The sequence below is a fragment of the Leptopilina boulardi genome, unplaced genomic scaffold, assembly GCF_019393585.1.
Source record: "Leptopilina boulardi isolate dan_hultmark-lab unplaced genomic scaffold, ZJU_Lbou_2.1 LbouV2_392, whole genome shotgun sequence".
Lineage (NCBI taxonomy): Eukaryota > Metazoa > Arthropoda > Insecta > Hymenoptera > Figitidae > Leptopilina > Leptopilina boulardi.
The window spans coordinates 2,637,817-2,659,679 of NW_026137965.1; the positions used below are offsets into that span (position 1 = coordinate 2,637,817).

Sequence of the window (21,863 nt, forward strand, 5' to 3'; positions counted from 1 at the left end):
AAAGTAGCACGTGATCCAAAAAAACGTGGTAATTTAAAGGTTATGTTGCTATTTTGTCGTCTCTCCGTCACATTTTTTCAGAAAAAAATAATTTGTTATGAAAAATATAATATTTAGTGATAATAATTGTATTAAATAATATTTAAAATGAAAAATAAACCCGTACGACATAAGGAAACTAATACTTTTAAGGTAAGAGTGTATTTTTAATATATTTTAATCATAACCTAAAAAATTTAATTTTCATTTCTTTTAATTTAAATTAAAATACAAATTTAAATTACTTAATTGAAATTAAATTAAATTAAGTTTTTAAATTTGAAATACTTTTTGTAATTGATTGATATATTATTAAATATCTGTATTAATGTAATGTTAATTTAATAATTAATTTGACTAAAGAATAGAGGACGAAGTTAAAAATTATTTTATTAGCAATTTTAAAAAACCGAATTAATGGTCTTAAATTTTTAAATTATATCAATATTCTTATTTACATTTTGTTGATTAGTTTAAACCGTTTTCGGAAAGGGTAACACAAATCGATGTTGACGTATTTCATCGAGTCTCACATCGTTATGAAGATGACACCGAGGAAGAAACACATTTTTATCAAGCATTGCAAAAATGGAATGTTCTTAATTTATCGGAAATTTATGGCAATCTCAAAAAAGAATGTCGAAATATAATTACTTTACCTCAATTGCTGAATAGTCAGCAACATGTAATTGACACGCTTTTGAAATATTTAAAATTGAAAGACCCTCTTTGCTTACAAACTGTTTTAGAGTAAGTATTAATAATTTATTTAATTATTCATTATTTATATTCAATGCTCATTAAATTAAATTAAATATTCATTAACATTTGAAATAATTACAGATTAATCGTTGCAGTTGCAAGAGATTTACAAAAAGAATTTTATCCACATTTTCCCGAATTTTTAACAGCTATTATCGATATTTTATGGACAAAAGATGCCGATCAACTTGAATATACTTTCACAACACTTGCTTATTTATTCAAATTTTTGTGGCGTTATTTAATACGTAATGTGGACAAAATTTTTAATTTACTATTACCTCTTTTGTCGGAATCGCGACCATTTTATATAAATAATTTTGCCGCCGAAAGTTTTTCATTCGTCGTTCGTAAAGTTAAGGATAAGGAGAATTTTTTGAAATTAGTTTTAAATACTCTTGAAGAAACATCAAATGGCATTCAAGGTTGTGGGAGATTATTATTCGAAGTCATTGCTGGTATTTCTGGTCAATTTCATTCATGTGCCGAGGAATTATTGTCCCTTTATTTTGAATCACTTCAAAATGAAGAGCTAAATCAACAACTTTTGTTTCAAGTTTTAATGGAAATTATCAACAATATTCTACAAACGATTAATTATAAAAAATCCGATGTTCTATGGATGGTTATTCTAAAAGTGACGGACAAATTTATAGAGCAGCAATCACATTTTCAAAAAATATCACAAAGAGAAAATCCATTGATTATGATTCTTCGACTTATGTTCAATTTAATTGATCAAAAAGGTGGAAAATTTGTGATAGATCCCATGAATCTTGGACGAAAATTTGTGGAGATAATTACTGTTTTTGAAAATAATCCCGCAATTTTGGAAGAGGTTCTTAAAAATTCAACATCTTTGCTACGAGCCACGAGTGTTAATATCAGTCAAGAAACTGGAAGTTATTTGGTATTGAAAATTTTATCAATTCAATATACGGAATTGTTGCTTAACACGATTGAACAATTAATTTCTTTTTCATCATTTGAAACTTTGATACTACCACGTTTGATGAAAATGAACATTGAAATGGAATTTAAGAGTAAATATTTACGTCTATTGGCAAAAATTATCAAAATTAAAACTCCTCCAATCGATGGAATTCAGGGATGGAAAAAATTCCCTTTGAACATTAATGAAAAATCCTTGGACATTAATTATATTCGGGAAAAAATGAAAAGTTTAGAAAACAACGAACCATCGAATGAGGGAATACAAATTTTGCTAATTCTTCCTCATCTGTGTCCACTTAATTCAGAAATTGAATCCGATTTGTCCGAAATTATTTCAATACTCTACGATAAACTTTACAGTGAAAATAACTTAAATTTAGAATTTGTAAACAAATTTTCATTTTTATTTCTCCTGGCATTGGATTCGTTGATTCATATAAAAAATCCAGATTTCATTTACGAATTCCTCACTAAAATAAATTTATTTCAATTGTGCGAAAAATACAAAAATCAACCATCGATTTTAAATTCTTTGGATCTTGTTCTAACTTATGTATCTGAATCACAGTCAAAGGAAAAATTTATCAACGAAACAACTTTTGACAATTTACACAAATTTTTAACAGAAAATTTAAGATCAGAAAATCCTCGTTTAAGATCAACAGTGTCACATATTTTTTCTCTATTCTCAAAAAATGACAATAAAAATGTTTTTGAACTTATTTATTTAGCTGAAAATGAACCAGCTACAGTTCATAAATATAGAGAGAAATTATTACACCTTCAGGCTTTAAATTTCGATGGACAAGCATTAAATTCACTTGATCCTATTTATTACGATATACCATTAAATTATTTAATTGGCAATTTTTATTTAAATTTCTCTCTCATCTGGGAACCATGTGGAAAAATTTTATCCTCTTATGCCAATAAACAATGTCCACAATTTTGGACAATTTTTCTTTCTCAATTAAAAATGGAAAATAAAAATTCACATTCTTATAATTTAACAATAAATTGCGACATAATTTCATCGCTGGAGAGGAAAATTTGTGTAAGTGATGAAAAAATTGATTACGACAATTATAAACTTCAATTGTGGAAATCGATGTCAAATTTTGCCGATTATTGTGAGACGAAAAATCGCGATTTAACTGTGATGTTTATTGATTTTGTTGATAGGTTTGTTTTCAAGTCGAACAGCGATGATGGAAAGTCGTGTAATATTGAAAAAAGAGAGGAAGAAGCAAAAGAAGAAGAAGAAGATGAAGATCAAGAAGAAGAGGAAGATACAAAAGAAGAGGAAAATACAAAAGAAGAGCAAAATACAAAAGAAGAAGAAGAAAAAGAGAAAGATGAAAATAATGAAGAAGACGAAAATACGGAAACAAAAACAGAAAATAAAATTGAAAATTTGCACATGAAAATGAAAATAAAACTTCTTTTGGCACAAATGGAAATTTTCACAAAAGTCGTGAATCCAAAATCATTTTACCGCGAGACGGAGATGAGTAAAATTTATCTCGATTTACTCTCGTCAAAAAATGCAGAAATTCAAAAAGCGGCTTTAAATTGTCTCTTTGCGTATAAGCACAAATATCTCCTTCCTTATAAAGAACATTTAAGTAATTTTGTCGACGAGAAACAATTAAAAAATGAATTAACCCATTTTAAAATCACCAAAGACGAAAGTATGATTGACAATAATCATCGTGATGATTTATTTCCAATACTCATGCGAATTATATATGCAAAAATGACAACACGCGTTGGAATGAGAACAGGTGGTAAATCCGGTGGACTTCATAGGCGAAAAATGATTCTTCGTTTTCTTGCTGGCGCCGAGGAGAAAGAAATGTTCACATTTGTTCAAATGGCATTTAAACCATTTCTCAATCAACTTTTATCATCTGTGGAAAAAACGGATAATTTACAAAAATTTATCAATGAAATTATTGAAAATATTGATCTCACAAATGTTATACCACCAAAACGTTTACAAAGTGCCGTGAATCTTCTTGCAATTTTAATTGAACAATTCGGTGGTAAAATGATGAACAAACTATTACCACATCTTTTGAGAATTCTTTTGACAATTCTCGCTCAAGTCACGGGAATTATAAATAAATCGAAAAATGTTCATTCAGGATTTTTGTCATCTATCAGAAATGTTAGAACAAATTCTATTAATATTCTAGCAAGATTTTTTGTTCATTTTGAAAATTATCAATGGACAACATCGGAAATTGATGCATTATTCACAGTCGGTGTATTTCCATGGTTGGAAAAATTGCCAATTGAGGGAATTCACAGTCCAACGCCATTATTAAAAATGTTTTTAGCTTGGAGTCAAAATTCACGTTATTTTTCACTATTAATAAAACATAAAGAGAATGATGAAAAATTTATGCCATTAAATTTTATTATAAAATTACTTTTAGGGCCAAAAATACATTTATCAGTTGCTAATACAATTTTGGAAATGATTGAAAAAATGTTAACATTGCAGGATCATGAAAAAAATCAAATGGAAATTGATGATGATGATAATGATGAAAGAGTTGAATCATTAAATTCCGTGGCTTCAAATATTTTGCAAATAAATTACGATTCCTTACCAAAAGGAATAAATTATGGATCAGCAATTATTTTACCGCATGTTACATGTATTTTGGAATTTATGCGAATAAAATTGGAGAAAAGTAAAAAATTCAATAAAGGAGTAAGAAAAACAGATTTGACGATTTTGTCAAGAATTTCTGAATTTGTGACAAATAGCGAGACGAGTGATACTTTACTATCATTATTGGTACCGATTTTAATTAAAAAATCATCACTCGACGAATCTGAGGACGTTTTACTTGATCTTTTAACAATTATCATAAATTTAAGTAAACAAGTTGAAAAACCCGAGCAACATATACGATTAATTTTACCATTAATTGGTTCAATTTCATCGGTAGCGGCGAGAAAAAATCTAATCAATTTGTTTAATATAATTGCCAATAATTCAACAGAAAATAAAGATGAAATGCTTCGTGAATTTGATTTACTCACTTCACTCAATGCCTGGGACAATAAATGGGTTGATCAACCGGATTTTGAAAAAAGATTAGAAACATTCTCGACAATTAAAAATCTCATTGAAAAAAATTCCCTTTCCCTTGAATTTGGCGTTGCTGTAATTTACAATTGTTTCTTTTTTCTTAAAACCGACAATGATTTAGCAATTCGTTATAGTTGTGCCGAATGTTTAAAATTAATAAGCAAACAATTGGCCCAAAATCACAAGGATAATTCAATAAATCGACGATATTTGATTGAGGACACAATTCTTGGGATTGTACGTAAAAATATACGTACTAAAAATGAAAAACTTCGTTTGGATTTAATTTCATTTTTAGGTTACATGGCAATGGAATGTTCGGATGTTGATCCAATTTTAAGGGATTTATCACAATTAACAAATAAACTTGATCCGGAAGTTGATTTTTTTGAAAATCTTCAACATTTACAATTACATCGTAAAGTTCGTGCACTTTTGAAATTTTGCACTGTATCAAAAACATTGAAAAAAGCACCAAATCCAAAAACATTGACACAATTTATTTTACCACTTGCTGCATCATATTTGTGTAATGAGGATTTTTTAAATAAAAATTCAATAGTCGATGCCGCTATCGAAGTTGTTGGTACAGTTTGTAGATTATTGCCCTGGCATCAATATGAAATTATTCTAAAATTCTATCTTGATAAAATGCGACATTCGCATGATTTTCAAAAACAGATTATAAAAATTATCGTTGTTATTTTAGATGCTTTTCATTATGATCTTTCCAAGTATAAAGTAAATTCAAATGAAATTATTCCAATAAATACGGATAATGAGGAGAAAAAAGAAAATTTGGATATTGATAATGAGGAAGAAAATTTGGATGAAGCGCTACAAAAATCTGAAACAATTGAAACAGAAGAAACTGAGCCAGAAGAATCGGCAGAGATATTTTTTATTGAAAAAGAAACAGTTCTATCGAGTTACATGGCAAGGAGGCTTATTTTCAATATTTCAAAAATCTTTCTCCCACAGTTGAATCGTGCAATTGTTGCAAGAACACAACATGAAAATAGTCATAAAATAAATCGAAAACGCACTGGCTACGATCGTGAAGAAGAAGAATTAATGCGAGTTCCCGTTGCACTTGCATTTGTTAAACTTTTACAAAAATTACCCGAATCAATGCTCGATTCAAATTTACCTGGAATATTTATGAAAATTTGTACATTTTTAAAATCACGTCTCGAATCAATTCGAAGAACAACGAGAGAAGTTTTACAAAAAATTATGATCACTTTAGGTCCATCATATTTACATTATCTTTTACGTGAAATGAATACATTATTAACAAAAGGTTTTCAAATTCATGTTCTTGTATTTACAATACAAACGGTTTTAGTCTCATTGAAACCCTATTTAAAACCCGAGTATGCAAATAAAAATCTCACGAGTATTCTCTCAGTTTGTAAAATTGATCTCTTTGGATTGACAGCCGATGAAAAGGAAGTTGCGGGAATTATTAAAAATGTCTCCGAGGCAAAATCAACAAAAAGTTATGATATTTTTCACATTATGGCGGAATTTATCAGCGAAACATGTTTAATTGACATTATTGTGCCATTGAAGGAAGTTTTATTAAAATCACATTCACATAAAAAATTATACAAAGTCAGTGAATGTTTAAGACAAATTTGTCTTGGTTTGGCTGATAATAAATTTATTGATATCAAATCAATGACAATATTTCTTTATGGAATTGCATCCGAGAGTATTCCTGATCTTTTACCAAAAAAAGTGGAAAATAATACGCCAAGTGAGAAAGAAATAAAAGCACGTGTATTTAAGAGACCGGATATATTTTTAATTGCACCGGCGCCAAAAAGACGAATGTGCGAGAAAATAATGGCAAAAACAACAGAAAATGCAAATGCACATTATTTAGTTGAATTTGGTTTACGTTTAATGCATATTTTTTTGAAAAGAGATAAATTCACTGGTGTTGATTTCAAGCCACTTTTAAATCCATTTGTTTATATTTTGAACGACAGTCTAAAATCGCAACACGTTAAGGTAATTTTGAGAATTTTAAATATTTTAAATATTTTAAATAATTTTTAATTTATTGTATTTCGATCAAAATCGTGAACTATTTTTTAAAAATTCTAATATTTTTAATATTTTTTTTTTTTTAGAAATAATCGTAAATGTTCTACTTTTTAACAATGATTTTCAAAAATTTTACGAGCTTACTTTGGAAAATTAATTTTCTAGTATTTTCGATTTTCAATTTCAATATTTTTAAATGAGGAGCAAATTTTCAAAACCTGATAAATCCATATTTTCTTATTTCGAGAAATTGAAAAAAATGACAGTTACTTTTAAAATATAAAATTTGTAATAGTTTAATTCTATAATAATGTTTTTATATTCAAGACGTTCTGTTTTTAATTAAACTTTATTATAATTTAATGATTTACAGGTATTGGTAATTTTTTCTAATATAAAACATAAAAATTATAACTCATCTTGATTATGTCCAAAAGTTTTTGAATTGAAAATTCGTTGTTAACAAATTTTTTTTCTTAAATTTAACAGCGACAGGAATATTTGTGAGGTCCTTAAAATATTCAATTTATGTTTATCTCCATTTTTTTGAAAAATGGATTTATGAGATTTTGAAAACTTACTCCTCAAATATTAAAAAAAAATATTTCTTTTGTTGATAATTGTTTATAATTATTTACAATTCAAATTTCTTTTGATTACATTATTATTATTATTATTATTATTATTATTATTATTATTATTATTTATTTTTATTTATTTTATTATAATATTTTATTATTAGTATTATTATTTTATTTTTTTTCATTCATTTTCAGAAAAAAATTTTAAAAAAAGCAAAATTTTACATTTGACACAACTTTAAAATTATTTTACATAATTATAATTAAATAATTACAACTTATAATTAAAAGAAATTCGAACTTTAAATAATTATGAACAAGTATTAAAAAATAAATAATTTTTTTTTTTAAATAAATATTAAATTTGTTTTAGTTTTTTTTAATTAAATTTGTAATTTTTTCAAAATGACATTTTTATGGTTAAATTTACGAACTAAACTCGTAGAATTTTAGAAAATTATTGTCAAATTTGTATTATTAGAACATTTAAAATTTTTTCTACAAAAATATTATAATTAATTAATAATATATAATATAATAATTAATTAATATTATAATAATTTTGGATTCTAAATGACAGAAAAAAAATTACAACTTTCAATAATATTAATTTCGATAGGCTGAAATTTCACTGGTTCTCTTAAAAATATTAGAATTTAAAAAAAAATAGTCTTCAATGGCTTTAGTCGAAATACAGTAGTTTTTTTTAATTTTAAAATAAAAAATTGATTTTAATTTATTTAAATAAAAATTGACTTTAATTTTATTTACAGATTTGCACATTGAGTTTACAGTGTCTTAATTGGATATTAAAAATGGATCTTCCAGCGGTTCACGAATTAATATCAGAAATTTGCTCCTCAATATTCAGTATTCTTCACAAATTTGCAGTAGCCGATTTAAGTAAAGGAGATAATTATGATTTAGTAATGTCAGCCTTTAAATGCGCTTCAGTGATTGTTCGCGATGTAAAACATTTTACAATAAATGAAGATCAATTAAAATTACTAATACTCTATGCAGAGCAAGATCTTCACGATAGTGAAAAACAAGCAACGGCCTATGGACTTTTACGTGCGATTATAAATCGTAAATTAATTGTACCCGAGATGCATGAAGTAATGAAAAAAGTAGCAATACTCATTGTCACATCAGAATTGGATCACGTTAAACAACAATCGCGACAAATTTTCTATTCATATTTAGTTGATTATCCATTGGGTAGAAAAGTTCAGGAACATGTGGAATTTTTTGTAACTCAATTAAATTATGAATTACAACCAGGACGTATGAGTGTATTGGAAATGTTACACAGTATTGTAAAGGGTTTTCCAATTAAGGTACTAATTAAGCATGCTGTTTATTTATTTGTCGCTATTGGTATTCGAATTATTAATGACGATGATCCAATGTGTAAGAAATTGTGCGCAAAATGTATACAAGATATGTTGGAGAGAATGCCGAATAATAAACGAAATGAACTTTTTGATATTGTCACAGTATCGTTGAAGGATAAAAAAATGACACACAGAAGTTTGGGTGTACAACTTTGTGGTTTATTTGTACTTGTCGAGAAGGAGAAATTTGAAAGAAGATTAAATGATTTGTTACCACTTTTATTGAAACAATTTTATAAAAGTGATATCGATGAAACGAAACCGGGACGTTTTGTAAAAATTCATAAAATTGAAGATATTTCTGGAGATGTTGGTAAAGATATCAAAGATCTAGAGAGATTACGTGATCATCATTTAATTCGCATTTTTCATTTATTGGTAAAATTATCCTCCAATTGTACCGCTTTTCTCAAGGATAAGAAATTTAACGATCATATTCATTCCTTTGCAGGTATTTCAAAAAATTATTCTCTTACAAAATTTTATAATAATAATAATAATAATAATAATAATAATTTAAAAATAATATTCCTTTTTTTCAGATCAGAGTCAAGCGCAATTGGCACATCCGCATTTGTGGGTACGATTGGGAGCGAGTCAATTTCTTGAATTTATTCTCGCCGCGACTGATATTGAGAAAGTGGAAAAACTTTTGCTGAATCCTGACGATAGTGAATCGGGTTATATTTATTCGGATCCGGTGAATACAATAAAAAGTTTAACACTCGATTTGATTGCACAATTATATCCCGATATGAATGTGGAGGAATTATCGGATCAAGTGGTCAAAAATTTGATTTTTATTGCAAGACTCTTGAAATCTGTGACCACAATTCGAAATAAAAATGAAAATGAAACAGAAACGGAAACTGATAAAACAAATCCGTTATCGCTTCTTTGGTTGGTGAAGAAAATGAGAAGATCTGTTAATATGGAAGTGACACAATCGCCAAAATCAACTTGCGTTGTATGTAAAAACTAAATTAATTTTTATTAATTTTTATATTTCAATATTGAAACCAAAAAAAAAAAATATTTTTCTTTCAGAGACATTCAGTTTTCAAATGGATTGCTGGAATTGTGAGTACAATTCCAATGGATATTTTGAGACCACTTTTATTTAATTTGCTATCGCCACTGGTGCGAGAAATGGCAACAACTGAAGAGTCAAATGCTCCTTTACGTCAATTGGCGAAAGAAGTTTCCGTCATGATAAAAAAGAGATTGGACAGCGAGGAATATATTCAATTATTGAGTAAAGTTCAACAAAAAATTGATACCAGGAAAACGGAGCGAAAAAAAATACGTAAACAACAGGTAATTTCCTGTTAAAGTTATTTTCTATTTCAAATTTTTCGTTTAATTTTTAAATCACCATTTTTAATTTTTCTATTAGCAATTAATATTTTAATTTTCTTTCTTTTAATGTTTTTAATTTAAATGTTAGACGTATCGAATAAAATAATAATTGTAATTAAATCTAACAATTTTTATTTTTATTTTTATTTAACGATTTTTACAATCTCAGGTAATAACGGATCCTGAATTGGCGGCAAAAAGAAAAATTTCCAAACAACAAAAGAAAAAAGTCGCAAGAAAAAGGAAAATTGAATGTCTCAAGGGAAAGAAAATTTCGCGAAAGAAACCACGTAGGGAAATTGATCTTGAGATGGGATAAATTTTTTACTTAGAAAACAAAATGTATTTTTATTTATTCTACGGAATTTTTGTACATAATAAGTAAGTAATAAAGTTTTATTATTAAAATTATTGAAAAATCAATTATTTTCACAAAATAATAATAATAATTATACTAAATTTTTTATTTTTATCTCTGATTTATTAATTTTGAGTTCTAATTTAACTTTTAAAAAGACTTTCTTCATAATTGAATTTTAAATTTACATGACAATGACAAACAATATAATTAACAATTAACATAAAAGTGTAGGTTTTCGTTCCTCTCAATTGTCGTTGATTGGTGAGTTAATGACTACTAGAAAACGACTAGAGAACCAATTGCTTGCCTGACAAGAATAGTTCAGTTTAATTAAAAAAAGATCGTGAAAAGATGACAGTGCTGTGTCTATTAAATCTTTCTATATATCTCTCTTAAATATTTTAATTTAATTTTAATTACTTTAATTTTTCAATGACAATTCTTTTCAGTTTCGATAATTAAAATTTTCAATTAAGTTGAACATTCGAGAAAAATAATAATCGTTCGGTGCGTTTTAAATAATATACTATTTAGTGATGTTTCCATTCTGAATATGTAACTTTTAATTTAGAATAGTAAAGAATTTATTGAATATTCTTGTTTACCTTCATATCTTAAGGGGTTTAATTTGTTATCTGACCGTTGATAGACTGTGAAATATATACGTTACTGAACCGATAATGAATCTACAAATGAATCCACCTTCGTAACTAAATAAAAGAATTACGAACACACAAGTCACTACCACTTTCTACATCAACGCTCAATTCAATGGTGTCACATTTCTCATCTGTTGTTATAATTTAATTCAAATTCTCCTCATCTTGACACTTGAATGGAAAATTACATCTTTTTTTTTTCATAATAGGAAATTTAAGTCATCACTAGGATTTTTAATATTAATTAATTAATTAATTTTTAATTTATTTTATTAGAAATATTTATGCACTAAAAAAAAATATGATTAGTGCTGTTTTATTAGTGATTGTTTCTGTCCTTTTGGTCATTACATTTAAATGGAGCAAACAAACGAAGAAGAGTCCCCCAGGTATGACAAATTTATTTTTTTTATTAATTTCAATAATTATTTTAAATTATTTGATTTTTGATTTCACATGTAAATATTCTTCTTATATTTTTGAAAATTTTAGCTCAATTCAGTAAACAATATAATCTTCGAAGAAGATTTACACGTGACTTTAGAATTTATTTACTTATTTTTTGTAGAGAAACAATATTAAAATATTTTTTATATTAAAAATTTTTTTAAATTAAACAAATTTTTTAAAATAGATATAGTTACATTTATTTATGAAGCGAATACAAATTTTGAATTTTAATAATGTTCAATTATTGATAAAATATAATTTTTGTTTTTTATTCAGGTCCATTTGCCTGGCCGTTTGTTGGGAATCTTCATCTTCTTCGTCAAGTGTCACGTGATTTTGGAGGTCAACATTTAGCCTTTTTAGAATTGTCACGCCGCTATAATAGTGATTTAATATCATTAAAACTTGGTAAAAATAAAATAACAGTTGTTTCGGGTGATAAAGGAATTCAAGCTGTGCTCAAAAATGAAGAATATGATGGAAGACCGTGGGATGAATTTATCAAACTTCGAAATTTAGGTGTTCGAAAAGGTATATTCAACAATTTATTATATTTTTATTTTTTTTTATTTTATTTTATTTTCTTTAACTGGAAATTTAATAATTTAGCATTATAATTAATTGAAGTGGATAAAATCGAAACCGCGAAAAGTCTTTTTTATTTTATTAGCAATCTGGTTAAAATTAGGGCTTTCTGTTTATGTGAATAGTTTTTTAAGGACATAACCCTCATGTAAAATAGGCAATTCGCCTTTAATTACATTATGTAAAATAAAAAAATAATAAATAAATTATAATCAATTGATACCTAAATATTTTCATTGATTAAAATTGAATTAGAACTAAAAAAATGGAACTAGAAAAATTCGATAAATAAAAAAAATGTTTTATTTATTTATTATCAAAATTAAGTGTGAAAATAAATTTAGTATGTAAACAGTATAGACTTTGAACCCAGATAATTAAATATTATTTTTTTAAGACAAAAACAAAAAATTCCACTTTCGCATAAACTGAAAAAAATTGCATCAATATCTAAATTGCTTCTTTATTGAGAAAGTTTTTTTAATCGTAACAATTTTTATCAATGTTGCACGTGTTTTCTTATTGTTTATAGAATACAATACAAAAAATGTTATTTAATACAAATTATCAGGTAATTAATTATCAAATATTTATCCTCATTAAATAATTATTATTCAAGTTCAAATAAATATTTATTCGATAATAATCAAGGAAAAATTTACTTAATCTTTTTCCTGTATTATTATTTTTTTTAGATTTTTAATTATCAAATATTTATCTTTATTAAATAATTATTATTCAATTTTCAATAAATATTTATTCGATAATAATTAAGGAAAAATTGATTTATATTCTTTTCCTTATATTATTTTTTAGGTTTCTATTAATAAATAATTAAAATAGATTTTTAAAAAAAATTAAATATAATTTTATTTATTAAAAATAATTTTTTGTTTTTTTAAATTAAGAATTTATGTAATTTTTAAATTTTTCAGGAATAACAATGTCGGACGGTCCGGAATGGAAGGAAATTCGCGGTTGGTTTGTTCGTAAATTTCGTGAGCTTGGATTTGGTCGAAGTCAAATGTTTTATTTAATTAAAAATGAACTCGAGGAGATTTTAGAAAATTTACATGAAGGTGGTGTTCGATATTTAAAAACAGTGACAATGAATGCAGTTATAAATGTTTTATGGCAATTAACAGCTGGAAAACGTTTCAGCGATGAAAAAAAGTATAAATTTTATTATAATAATAATAATTAAACGCGTAGAACAAAAAAAAAACAAAAATTTTTGAATTTCGATTATTTCAGACTGAAATATTTTATTAATCTAATGGATAGAAGAGCAAAAGCCTTTAGCATGGGCGGAGGAGTTCTTTCAAGTATTCCTTGGATTCGATATATTGCTCCAGAGGCCTCAGGTTACAATCTTCTTATGACTCTGAATCAAGAGCTGAGAAGTTTCTTTATGGTTCGTAAACGCAAATTTTTTTTTCTAAACTTACTTAATTACAAAAAAATATAAAAAATATTAAAATAATAAATATAAATTAATAATTTATTTAAAAAAATTAATAAATAAAGAATATTAAAATAATAATTATATAAATTAATAATGATTTATAATTTTAACGCTATGTTTGTTATAATTAAAAATTAAAATATGAAAAAGATTCCAATAAAAATAAATTTTTTTAGGAGACAATTGAAGAGCATAAAAAAAATTATGTGGCCGGAAAAGAAAATGATTTAATAGACATGTTTCTTCAAGAAATGTATTTTGGAAGAGGTCCTTCTTGTGGTTTCACCGGTGAGAGATTCATTTTTTATTTTATAATTATATAAATAATTTATATATTTATTTTATAATTTTTATTTTTATTTTGATTTTATTTTAAGTTTATACAACTTTTGTACTTTTAATTTAAAATATTTTAATTTAAGAAAAATATTTTTTAAAACTTGTTCATAAAAATTTAGATAAAATTTTTTTTAAATATTTCGTTCTCTTATTTTTTCTCAGATGAACAGTTGATTTTAATTCTAATGGATATCTTCATTGCTGGGACATTAACTACAACTACAACTTTAGATTTTATTTTTCTTAATGTTCTCATCCATCAAGATGTCCAACGAAAGCTTCATGAAGAAATTGACTTGGTCGTTGGCCGACAAAGATTGCCGGATATAAATGATAGACAAAGGTATTTTCTTTTATAATTCAAAAAAATTTTCTATTTATATTATTTTAATTAATAAATATAAATCTTTTATTTATTTAAAATAAACATTTTTAAAATAATTTTTAAATAAAAATTTTTAAAATAAATTTTTTAAATAAAAATTTTATGTAATAGATTGCCATATTTAGAAGCAGTTTGCACAGAATCTCAACGATTATGTTTGGTTACTCCAACAATTGGTCCACGTCGAGTACTTCGAGATACAGAATTACTCGGTTATCATATTCCCAAAAATACAACTATCTTAATTAATGTCTACAGTTCGAATACAAGTAAAGATCGATATAAAGATCCCACTTCTTTCATTCCGGAAAGATTTATCGAAAATGGATCATATCAGTCCGATGAAAATTTGATTCTATTTGGACAAGGTAATTAAATTGTTAATTAATTTTAATTTTTTTTTCAATTTTTTTAAACGAAATTTTCTTTTTTCAGGAAAAAGAAGATGCCCCGGTGAAATTTTAGCAAAATCAGCAATTTTTTTATTAACGTCTGGTATGCTACAAAATTTTGAACTTCATCCAGCGCCTGGAAAAGAATTCCCATCATTAAACATTGTTCCTGGTTTAACGATATCACCGAAACCTTATGAAGTTTTACTTAAACCGCGAAAAACAATTTGATGAACATTAATAAAAAAATTATGTTCACAATAATTGAATAATTGCCATCGGGCAAATATTCCTTCTTGCCTGGAATATCTAATTATTGAAAAATTCAGTATTTATTACTTATTAATTTTATCAATAATTAGTTAAATATTTACAAATATTATTCTTGGACATATTGCCCCGGAATTTGTAATTATTATATAAAAAAAATTCAATACCTTCCGTATGAATCTCTTAATTTTTAAAATTATTAATTAAATTGAAAAAGGGAATATTTTTTGAAAAAATAGAAGAAAAAACGAACACATTTTCAAATATGTTGCAATTGAATATAATTCGAAAATAATAAATTTATGAATTTTAGCTATTTACTTTTTCTTAAAGAAAACAATTTCCCTAGTGAAAACAAAATAATAATTAACATTGTTGTCTTAAATTTCCCCAACGCGGGGATCTTTTTTTTTTTCTCACAATAAAAGTGAATTTATCCATTGTTCTTAATGTCAAAGTGAATGCGTGGAATTATGGCAAAATGTTCTTATCTACTTGATGAAACATCAACTTTAAGTTTTAAATAATCATTGAACTTTCCCTTAGATTCGACATTTTTTCCTTTTAGTTTCCAAGCAATAAAATTCAATCATGAGTCCCACATGAAATCAACATTATTTTTTTCGTGTTTCATAATAAATTTTTTTATAATAAAAATACAAAAAAAAAATAATTGTAAAATAAAAAGAATTATTTTATGTCTCCTTGAGAATAAATTCACAGGACTTTTTACTACAATATATAAATCAAAGGAAATTTATCACCTCATCAAAATCAGTTGAAACAAGTTCAAAAGCTGTTCGAACATTTTTTTTTTTCAAGTATATACTCTAAGTGCAATATTGAATTATTGCGATAATTATCGTCGATTTATGTAAAAATAAATTTAAAGAGAAATATATAAAATACAACAATGGGAAAGTTGATAAATTACTTTACAATTTTTTTTTTCGGAATTTGAAATATTTAAATGTTAAACAAATTAGTAAACTATTGAAGAAGATGAAAAGAGAAACAATTTTTTTTTAAGTATTCTCCCCTGGAGAAAAGAAATTAATCCGATAAAGGGAATGAAAAAAAAAAAGTTTTAACAATGAAACAGTACAATGTAGCTAATTAGTGGCTTAACGATGCTCAGAATCTTGTTTGTAATTCAAGTGTCTGCTCTTTCACTTCGCTATATTTATAAATGGCTCCTTTCATACCGAGATAAAGAGAGAGAAAAAAATCTCTTGTTTCTAGAACAATATAAAATTAAATTTGCGCAAAATTTGAATAAATTATTCGATTGAAACAAACGTTACATAATTACCACAATTGTTAACTATCAATTTCATGCTAAATAATTTCTTTAACATAAAACATATGCACAATGAGATATTATTACAATATTAATTATTCTTTCCGCATTTATTTTACATAAATGAATTATTACGCAGGGGAAATAATTCCGGTTTTTTTTTAAATTCTGTTTTGTAAATAAAAATAGCAGTAAATTTTAATTTAGTCTTCCAAAATGGAAATAGAATTTTCAACTATCATTATTATCATATTTTTGTAAAACGAAACATTTTTTAATTTCCTAATTTTTCGTAGGTGTCAAAAATTAATAATAATAATAATAATAAATTACTAAATTAAATTTCAAATAATATTTAATTTCTATTCATATTCAATTAAACGAAAAAAAGGAATAAATTTATATTTTATCTCATGTCAATCTATATAAATAAAAGATATATTTTTTTTTTCTTAAATTTCGATTATAATGTTAACATTAAATGGACAGAATTTGAGAATAAATATATAAGTATATATATTTAAAGTCGAACATATGTACGATGTTTATCTTTTCATTCTTTTGGATCGTAAATATAAAAAGATGGTCCCCCTCATTTCTTTCACTTTCTCGTAAAGTGTTGTTCGACAACTCGGGCAAGTCAAACTTGGACTTGTATGACTCTCTCTTTTTTTTATTTATTCTTTTTTTTTTTTTGAGGGAAGATCTGTTTTTTTTATTATTCTCATATGTATATAAAGATGTCAAAGAAAAAAAAAACAACATTTCTGGTACTTATCTTTTTTTTTTGCAAAAAAAAATTTCTTCACTCGGGCAATGACGATGAATTTGGGTCGGACCTGAGGGAGAGTGTGAGATAATACGGTTTCGGAGAGATTGTAAATCCGTCATAACCATTTGAATTTGGTATACCATGTTCCAAAGGAATTTCGAAATTAAAGTAGTGTATTACGTAAGTGAAGAACAGAAAGAGAGACGAACGAGCTAGAGTTTCTCCCAGACAACGTCTTTTGCCTGAAAAAGCAAAAAAAAATTATTTTATTTAATAATTTAAAAATATTTATAATTTTTCGAAAAATTAGTTTCTTTTTTAATTGAAATAATAATTAGAATTTTGAAAGCATAAAAACGAAAAATTATTATTTTATTTTAATAATTTGCAAATATTTATAATTTTTCGAAAAATTAATTTCTTTTAATTAAAGTAATTAGAATTTTAAAAGAAATTTTTTTTTTTTTTACCTAATCCGAAGGGCATAGACGCATTATTTTGCCGATATTGGCCATTTTCATCCAAAAATCGTTGGGGACGAAATTCTTCTGGACATTCCCAATACCTTTTATCGCGATTAACACTGTAGAAATTAAGAAGAACAACTGTGTCCTGAAAAATTTATCGATTAGTAAAAAAATTTTTGATATACATTTTCATTTGAAAATAAGTAAATAAATAATTCAAATCTTTCAATAATAATTTAAAAAAAATTAAAAACTGTTAAATAATTTTGATTTGAAAGAAATTATAATTGAGTGAGAATTACTCTCTATCACAAAGGCATGTAAACTGCAAGAAAGTGTCAATTAAAACACTTTTTAAATTACAACCAGGAAATAAAAATGAAAAATCATGAGGGAAATGAAGAAGTAATAAAATACGCTTATTATATACATGACAACGAACAAATTATTAACATATTAATAATTAAGAAATAAAAATATAAAAATATATGGTCACAAATAAAATAAATAATATACAAAATTTAGATAATTAAAAATATAAAAATATATGGTCAGAAATAAAATAAATAATATACAAAATTTAAATAATTAAGAAATAAAAATATAAAAAAGAAAATATAAAAATTAAAAATATATACAAAATATAAAACACAAAGACAGAATAAAACAGAAGAATAGGAAACAAAGAATACCGAAAATAATTTGCGTGAAAAAAAAAAAACAAAGCAAATTCCTTTTCAGCTTTCATATCCCGAATTCTTGTATATAATACGTCTTCGGTAAGAGCCGACAATTGAAAGCGACGATAATTGTCATTTTATTCTTTATATTTATTAAGATGCAGGTTTCGAGAGTCATGTATTAAATAAGGAAAAGAAGAAAAAAAAAAAAAAACTTGGTGGCGGCTTTCACACACAGGAACGTAAATTGAAAAGACATAACGTAAATATAAATTTATATATAACTGTCTGATATTCTGACCTGTGGAATTCGGTAGCCATTTAATGAGACATCCTTCATTGTCCTGTGAGGAACACCCAAAGGAGCTAAGATCAAATATCTTTGCACCTGCAAAAAAAAAAAAAAAAAAACTGTTACGCTCTCTGCTTCTTAAATTTCACATATATATTTATACCGTTTACTCTCAACTCAATCAGAAATTTCACCGTGCGTGAAAGACAATTATATTCTTGGAAATTAAATTCCCAAGTCTGGATTTTTTTTTTTTTTTATATAAGAAATTTAAAAAGAAAAATAATTTTTTTTAAAAATGTTTTCTTTCAACAATGGAGGAAAATAAGCAAAAAATCCATATAGATTAATTGCGTGAAAAAAAAATGATCTTGTGAGCAATTTTGTTTAATTACTGTAATTTTTTTAGTAATTAGTACCTCGGCAAGAAAGGCATCAACTCGTGGTAACAAAGGACGATCGGACAAACGAGGCGCACGATTTCTTCCAACAATTTCATCTAGATCGTCTTGGAGAATTTTCATCCATTCTGGATGCTGGGGCAAAAATGAAAACACCATTGCCAATGTGTCTGTTGTTGTTTTTGATCCAGCCAAAAAAAGATCGAGACAGAGGATCAATAAATCTTCCCCTAAAAACAAAAAAATGGAAATTATTAATAATTAGTTAAAATTAATTGACAATTATAATGAAAAATAAAAATAATTTTTAAACAATGAAAAAAAAAAATAATAAAAAAAATTAAAATAATAATAATAGAAATAATAATAAAAAAATAATAATCCTAAAATATTGATAAAAATCAGTATAGGATAATATTTAGTTTTAATTAATTATAGTATAAATATCCAAATTTTTTTTTCTATCGTACTATTAAATATCGAATCGTGCTGCTGATCAGAATCCTTTTGACTTCTTATCTGCAAGAGAAATGCATCAATAAGATCCTTGGGCACATCACTCATGAGATCTTTTTCATGTGAATCAATTTCATATCCAATGAATTCCCACAATTTTTTTATATTCGTGCTCAGTTCCTTATATCCTGAAAGTTCTGGAATTACGAAACGAAGAAACGGCATGTGGGACACAATTCCACCCAATGTGTCAGTCAATCTGCAAATTCGATATTTATATGCAATTATTTTCCATTTATTCACTATTTTCGAAAAAATATTTTCCATTTAATTGAATTAATTTAATTTACTATTAATTTTAATAAAATAATTTTCTGATTTTTTTATTTTTATTCCTATTTTCTCAACAAAAAAAAAAATAAAAATAAGTAAATAATAATAATAAAGAAAAAAAAAAATTCCGAGATAGAATAATGAGTTTTCTCATACCTGAATGATTTATGTACAACTTCTAAAATATTATGCAGTTTCTGATCCTGGTAATCGAATCGATGTCCAGCGAACATTGTCCAAAGAGAATTGAGAACAGCAATGTCAAAGGCACGATGCATTGCCACCGGACCATTTGTCATTCGATGCTTAAGATTTTCCACAAGATTTTGAGCTTCGAATATTAAATAGCTTTCCATTGTCATCTGTCCCAGGCCAAATGTTTTCAAATGTTTCATCGTGAATCTTCTATGCTGCGACCATGTACTGCCATCAGTGAACAAAACTCCTAAGTCCAATTTTTCATTTTTATATTTTATAATTTTTATTTTTCATATTTCTATTTTATATTTTATATTTTATATTTCAATTTTTATATTTCTATTTTCTATTTCAATTTTTATATTTCTATTTCAATTTTTATATTTCTATTTCAATTTTTATATTTCTATTTTCTATTTTCTATTTTCTATTTTTATATTTATATTTTAAATTTTATATTTTAAATTCTATATTTTATATTCTATATTTTACATTTTTATATATTTTTTACAATTTTTTTTTACAATTTAAAATATTTAATAAAATATTACAATTTTTTTTCAAAAAAAAAAAAAAAGAAGCAATTATAATAATTTTTTGAGGAAAAAAAAATATTTTCAGAAAAATATTCCTTATAATATATTGTAATTATATTTAATATTATTTTTAGTTTACCTTTTCTCTCGCCACATGCGCGAAGTCTATAAAAAAAGCCATCGGGTCGTCCATTGAAGTCTTCTTGAAGCAGCACTTTCTTAACAAGATCATGAGTCGATATAATAACAAATTTCTGTTTTCCGAACTTCATTCCAAGAACAGGTCCATAATGATTCGCGAGCTCTTGAAATGCTAAATGATTGTATCCAGTTTTTTGACGAATTTCCCGAAATTTTAGAAAACATCCCAACAAAGGCAGCCATTTTGGTCCTAATAATTTTTTTATAAAATCAATTATTATTTCACCAAACACAAAATTTATAATTAAAAAAAAAATAAAAACAAATAAAAAAAATAGAAAAATACAAATAATAAAACAAAAATAATATAATATAATAATAATAGTACAATAATAATAATAAATTATTATTCTAATATTAATAATAGCTTTCATGCAATCGTGTGTAATACTTTTTCTTTTTCGTTGCGCTTAACAATTTTTAATATTCTTATAATGAATAATTTATTATACTCAGATCTGGAGCATTTAAATTTGATTATCAATTATTTTTTTTTTTTACAATTCGAAGCACGATTTTTTTTTCATTTTTTTTTTTTTTTAATATTAAATACACACCAGGTGGAAAGTTGTTAGGTTTCACGCAATCATAGACGCAACACAAACCGAAAAATATTAGAAGAAACGAAATAACTGTTATGATCATCTTCAGATGATGCACTGATGCTGAGCATATGTCGTCGTTTACTTTATATAGAGCGGAACAAAAATGATTTACATTTTCCTTTTTTTTTTCCAAAAGATTTTTATCGTCGTGTCACCCATGGCCTTCGACAAAAATATCTTTTTGTGTTAGGACACGTCTTTTTCTCCACTGAACCATTTTCAGTTTATAATATTTATATATGTTTTTCGAATCTCTCTCTCTCTCTCTCTCTCTCTCTCTCTTTCTCTCTTTCTGTTGATTTCACATATATTATTAAATAAACCTGCGTCAAAAAAAAAAAATATTTTTGCATTTTTCTTTTTGATTCTATAAATTTTAAACGAAAAATTTTTCCTAATACGAAAAAAGAGATTTGTATTTTTAATATTTGAAAAAAAGTATTTTTGAAAAAAAAAATTTTTT

General features: G+C 25.4%; 3 protein-coding genes across 3 annotated transcripts; 2 read left to right on the plus strand and 1 right to left on the minus strand.

Annotated features, from left to right (window-relative positions):
* The first annotated feature begins 15 nt into the window (after window positions 1–15).
* LOC127288697 (small subunit processome component 20 homolog) lies at window positions 16–10,661 on the plus strand. Its single transcript, XM_051316308.1, has 7 exons — window positions 16–192; window positions 512–789; window positions 883–6,880; window positions 8,271–9,345; window positions 9,437–9,861; window positions 9,942–10,211; window positions 10,423–10,661. The coding sequence occupies exons 1-7, from the start codon at window positions 148–150 to the stop codon at window positions 10,570–10,572; spliced, it is 8,241 nt and encodes a 2,746-aa protein (XP_051172265.1). The 5' UTR covers window positions 16–147; the 3' UTR covers window positions 10,573–10,661.
* Window positions 10,547–16,080, plus strand: LOC127288701 (probable cytochrome P450 305a1). The gene is made up of 9 exons (XM_051316313.1): window positions 10,547–10,634; window positions 11,550–11,662; window positions 12,000–12,254; window positions 13,244–13,481; window positions 13,563–13,722; window positions 13,950–14,061; window positions 14,275–14,455; window positions 14,609–14,865; window positions 14,933–16,080. Exons 1-9 carry the CDS (start codon window positions 10,594–10,596, stop codon window positions 15,118–15,120), a joined length of 1,545 nt encoding a protein of 514 aa, XP_051172270.1. The 5' UTR covers window positions 10,547–10,593; the 3' UTR covers window positions 15,121–16,080.
* LOC127288702 (methyl farnesoate epoxidase-like) lies at window positions 15,416–21,509 on the minus strand. Its single transcript, XM_051316314.1, has 8 exons — window positions 21,353–21,509; window positions 20,734–20,985; window positions 20,017–20,305; window positions 19,542–19,786; window positions 19,090–19,301; window positions 18,680–18,766; window positions 17,702–17,843; window positions 15,416–17,473 (listed from the first exon to the last, which is right to left on the minus strand). Exons 1-8 carry the CDS (start codon window positions 21,438–21,440, stop codon window positions 17,265–17,267), a joined length of 1,524 nt encoding a protein of 507 aa, XP_051172271.1. The 5' UTR covers window positions 21,441–21,509; the 3' UTR covers window positions 15,416–17,264.
* Between the last annotated feature and the right edge of the window lie 354 nt (window positions 21,510–21,863).

What these genes read in the sequence shown, in the direction of transcription:
- LOC127288697 (XM_051316308.1), top strand. Translation starts at nt 148, where the DNA reads ATGAAAAATAAACCCGTACGACATAAGGAAACTAATACTTTTAAG. An exon ending in AGGAAACTAATACTTTTAAG is followed by an intron (nt 193 to 511) that starts GTAAGAGTGTAT and finishes TTTGTTGATTAG; the next exon opens with TTTAAACCGTTTTCGGAAAG. An exon ending in AAAAAATACGTAAACAACAG is followed by an intron (nt 10,212 to 10,422) that starts GTAATTTCCTGT and finishes TTACAATCTCAG; the next exon opens with GTAATAACGGATCCTGAATT.
- LOC127288701 (XM_051316313.1), top strand. Translation starts at nt 10,594, where the DNA reads ATGTATTTTTATTTATTCTACGGAATTTTTGTACATAATAA. An exon ending in GGAATTTTTGTACATAATAA is followed by an intron (nt 10,635 to 11,549) that starts GTAAGTAATAAA and finishes TTATTTTATTAG; the next exon opens with AAATATTTATGCACTAAAAA. An exon ending in AAATTTAGGTGTTCGAAAAG is followed by an intron (nt 12,255 to 13,243) that starts GTATATTCAACA and finishes TAAATTTTTCAG; the next exon opens with GAATAACAATGTCGGACGGT.
- LOC127288702 (XM_051316314.1), bottom strand. Translation starts at nt 21,440, where the DNA reads ATGATCATAACAGTTATTTCGTTTCTTCTAATATTTTTCGGTTTGTGT. An exon ending in ACCTAACAACTTTCCACCTG is followed by an intron (nt 20,986 to 21,352) that starts GTGTGTATTTAA and finishes AAAAATTATTAG; the next exon opens with GACCAAAATGGCTGCCTTTG. An exon ending in CGCATGTGGCGAGAGAAAAG is followed by an intron (nt 20,306 to 20,733) that starts GTAAACTAAAAA and finishes AATTGGACTTAG; the next exon opens with GAGTTTTGTTCACTGATGGC.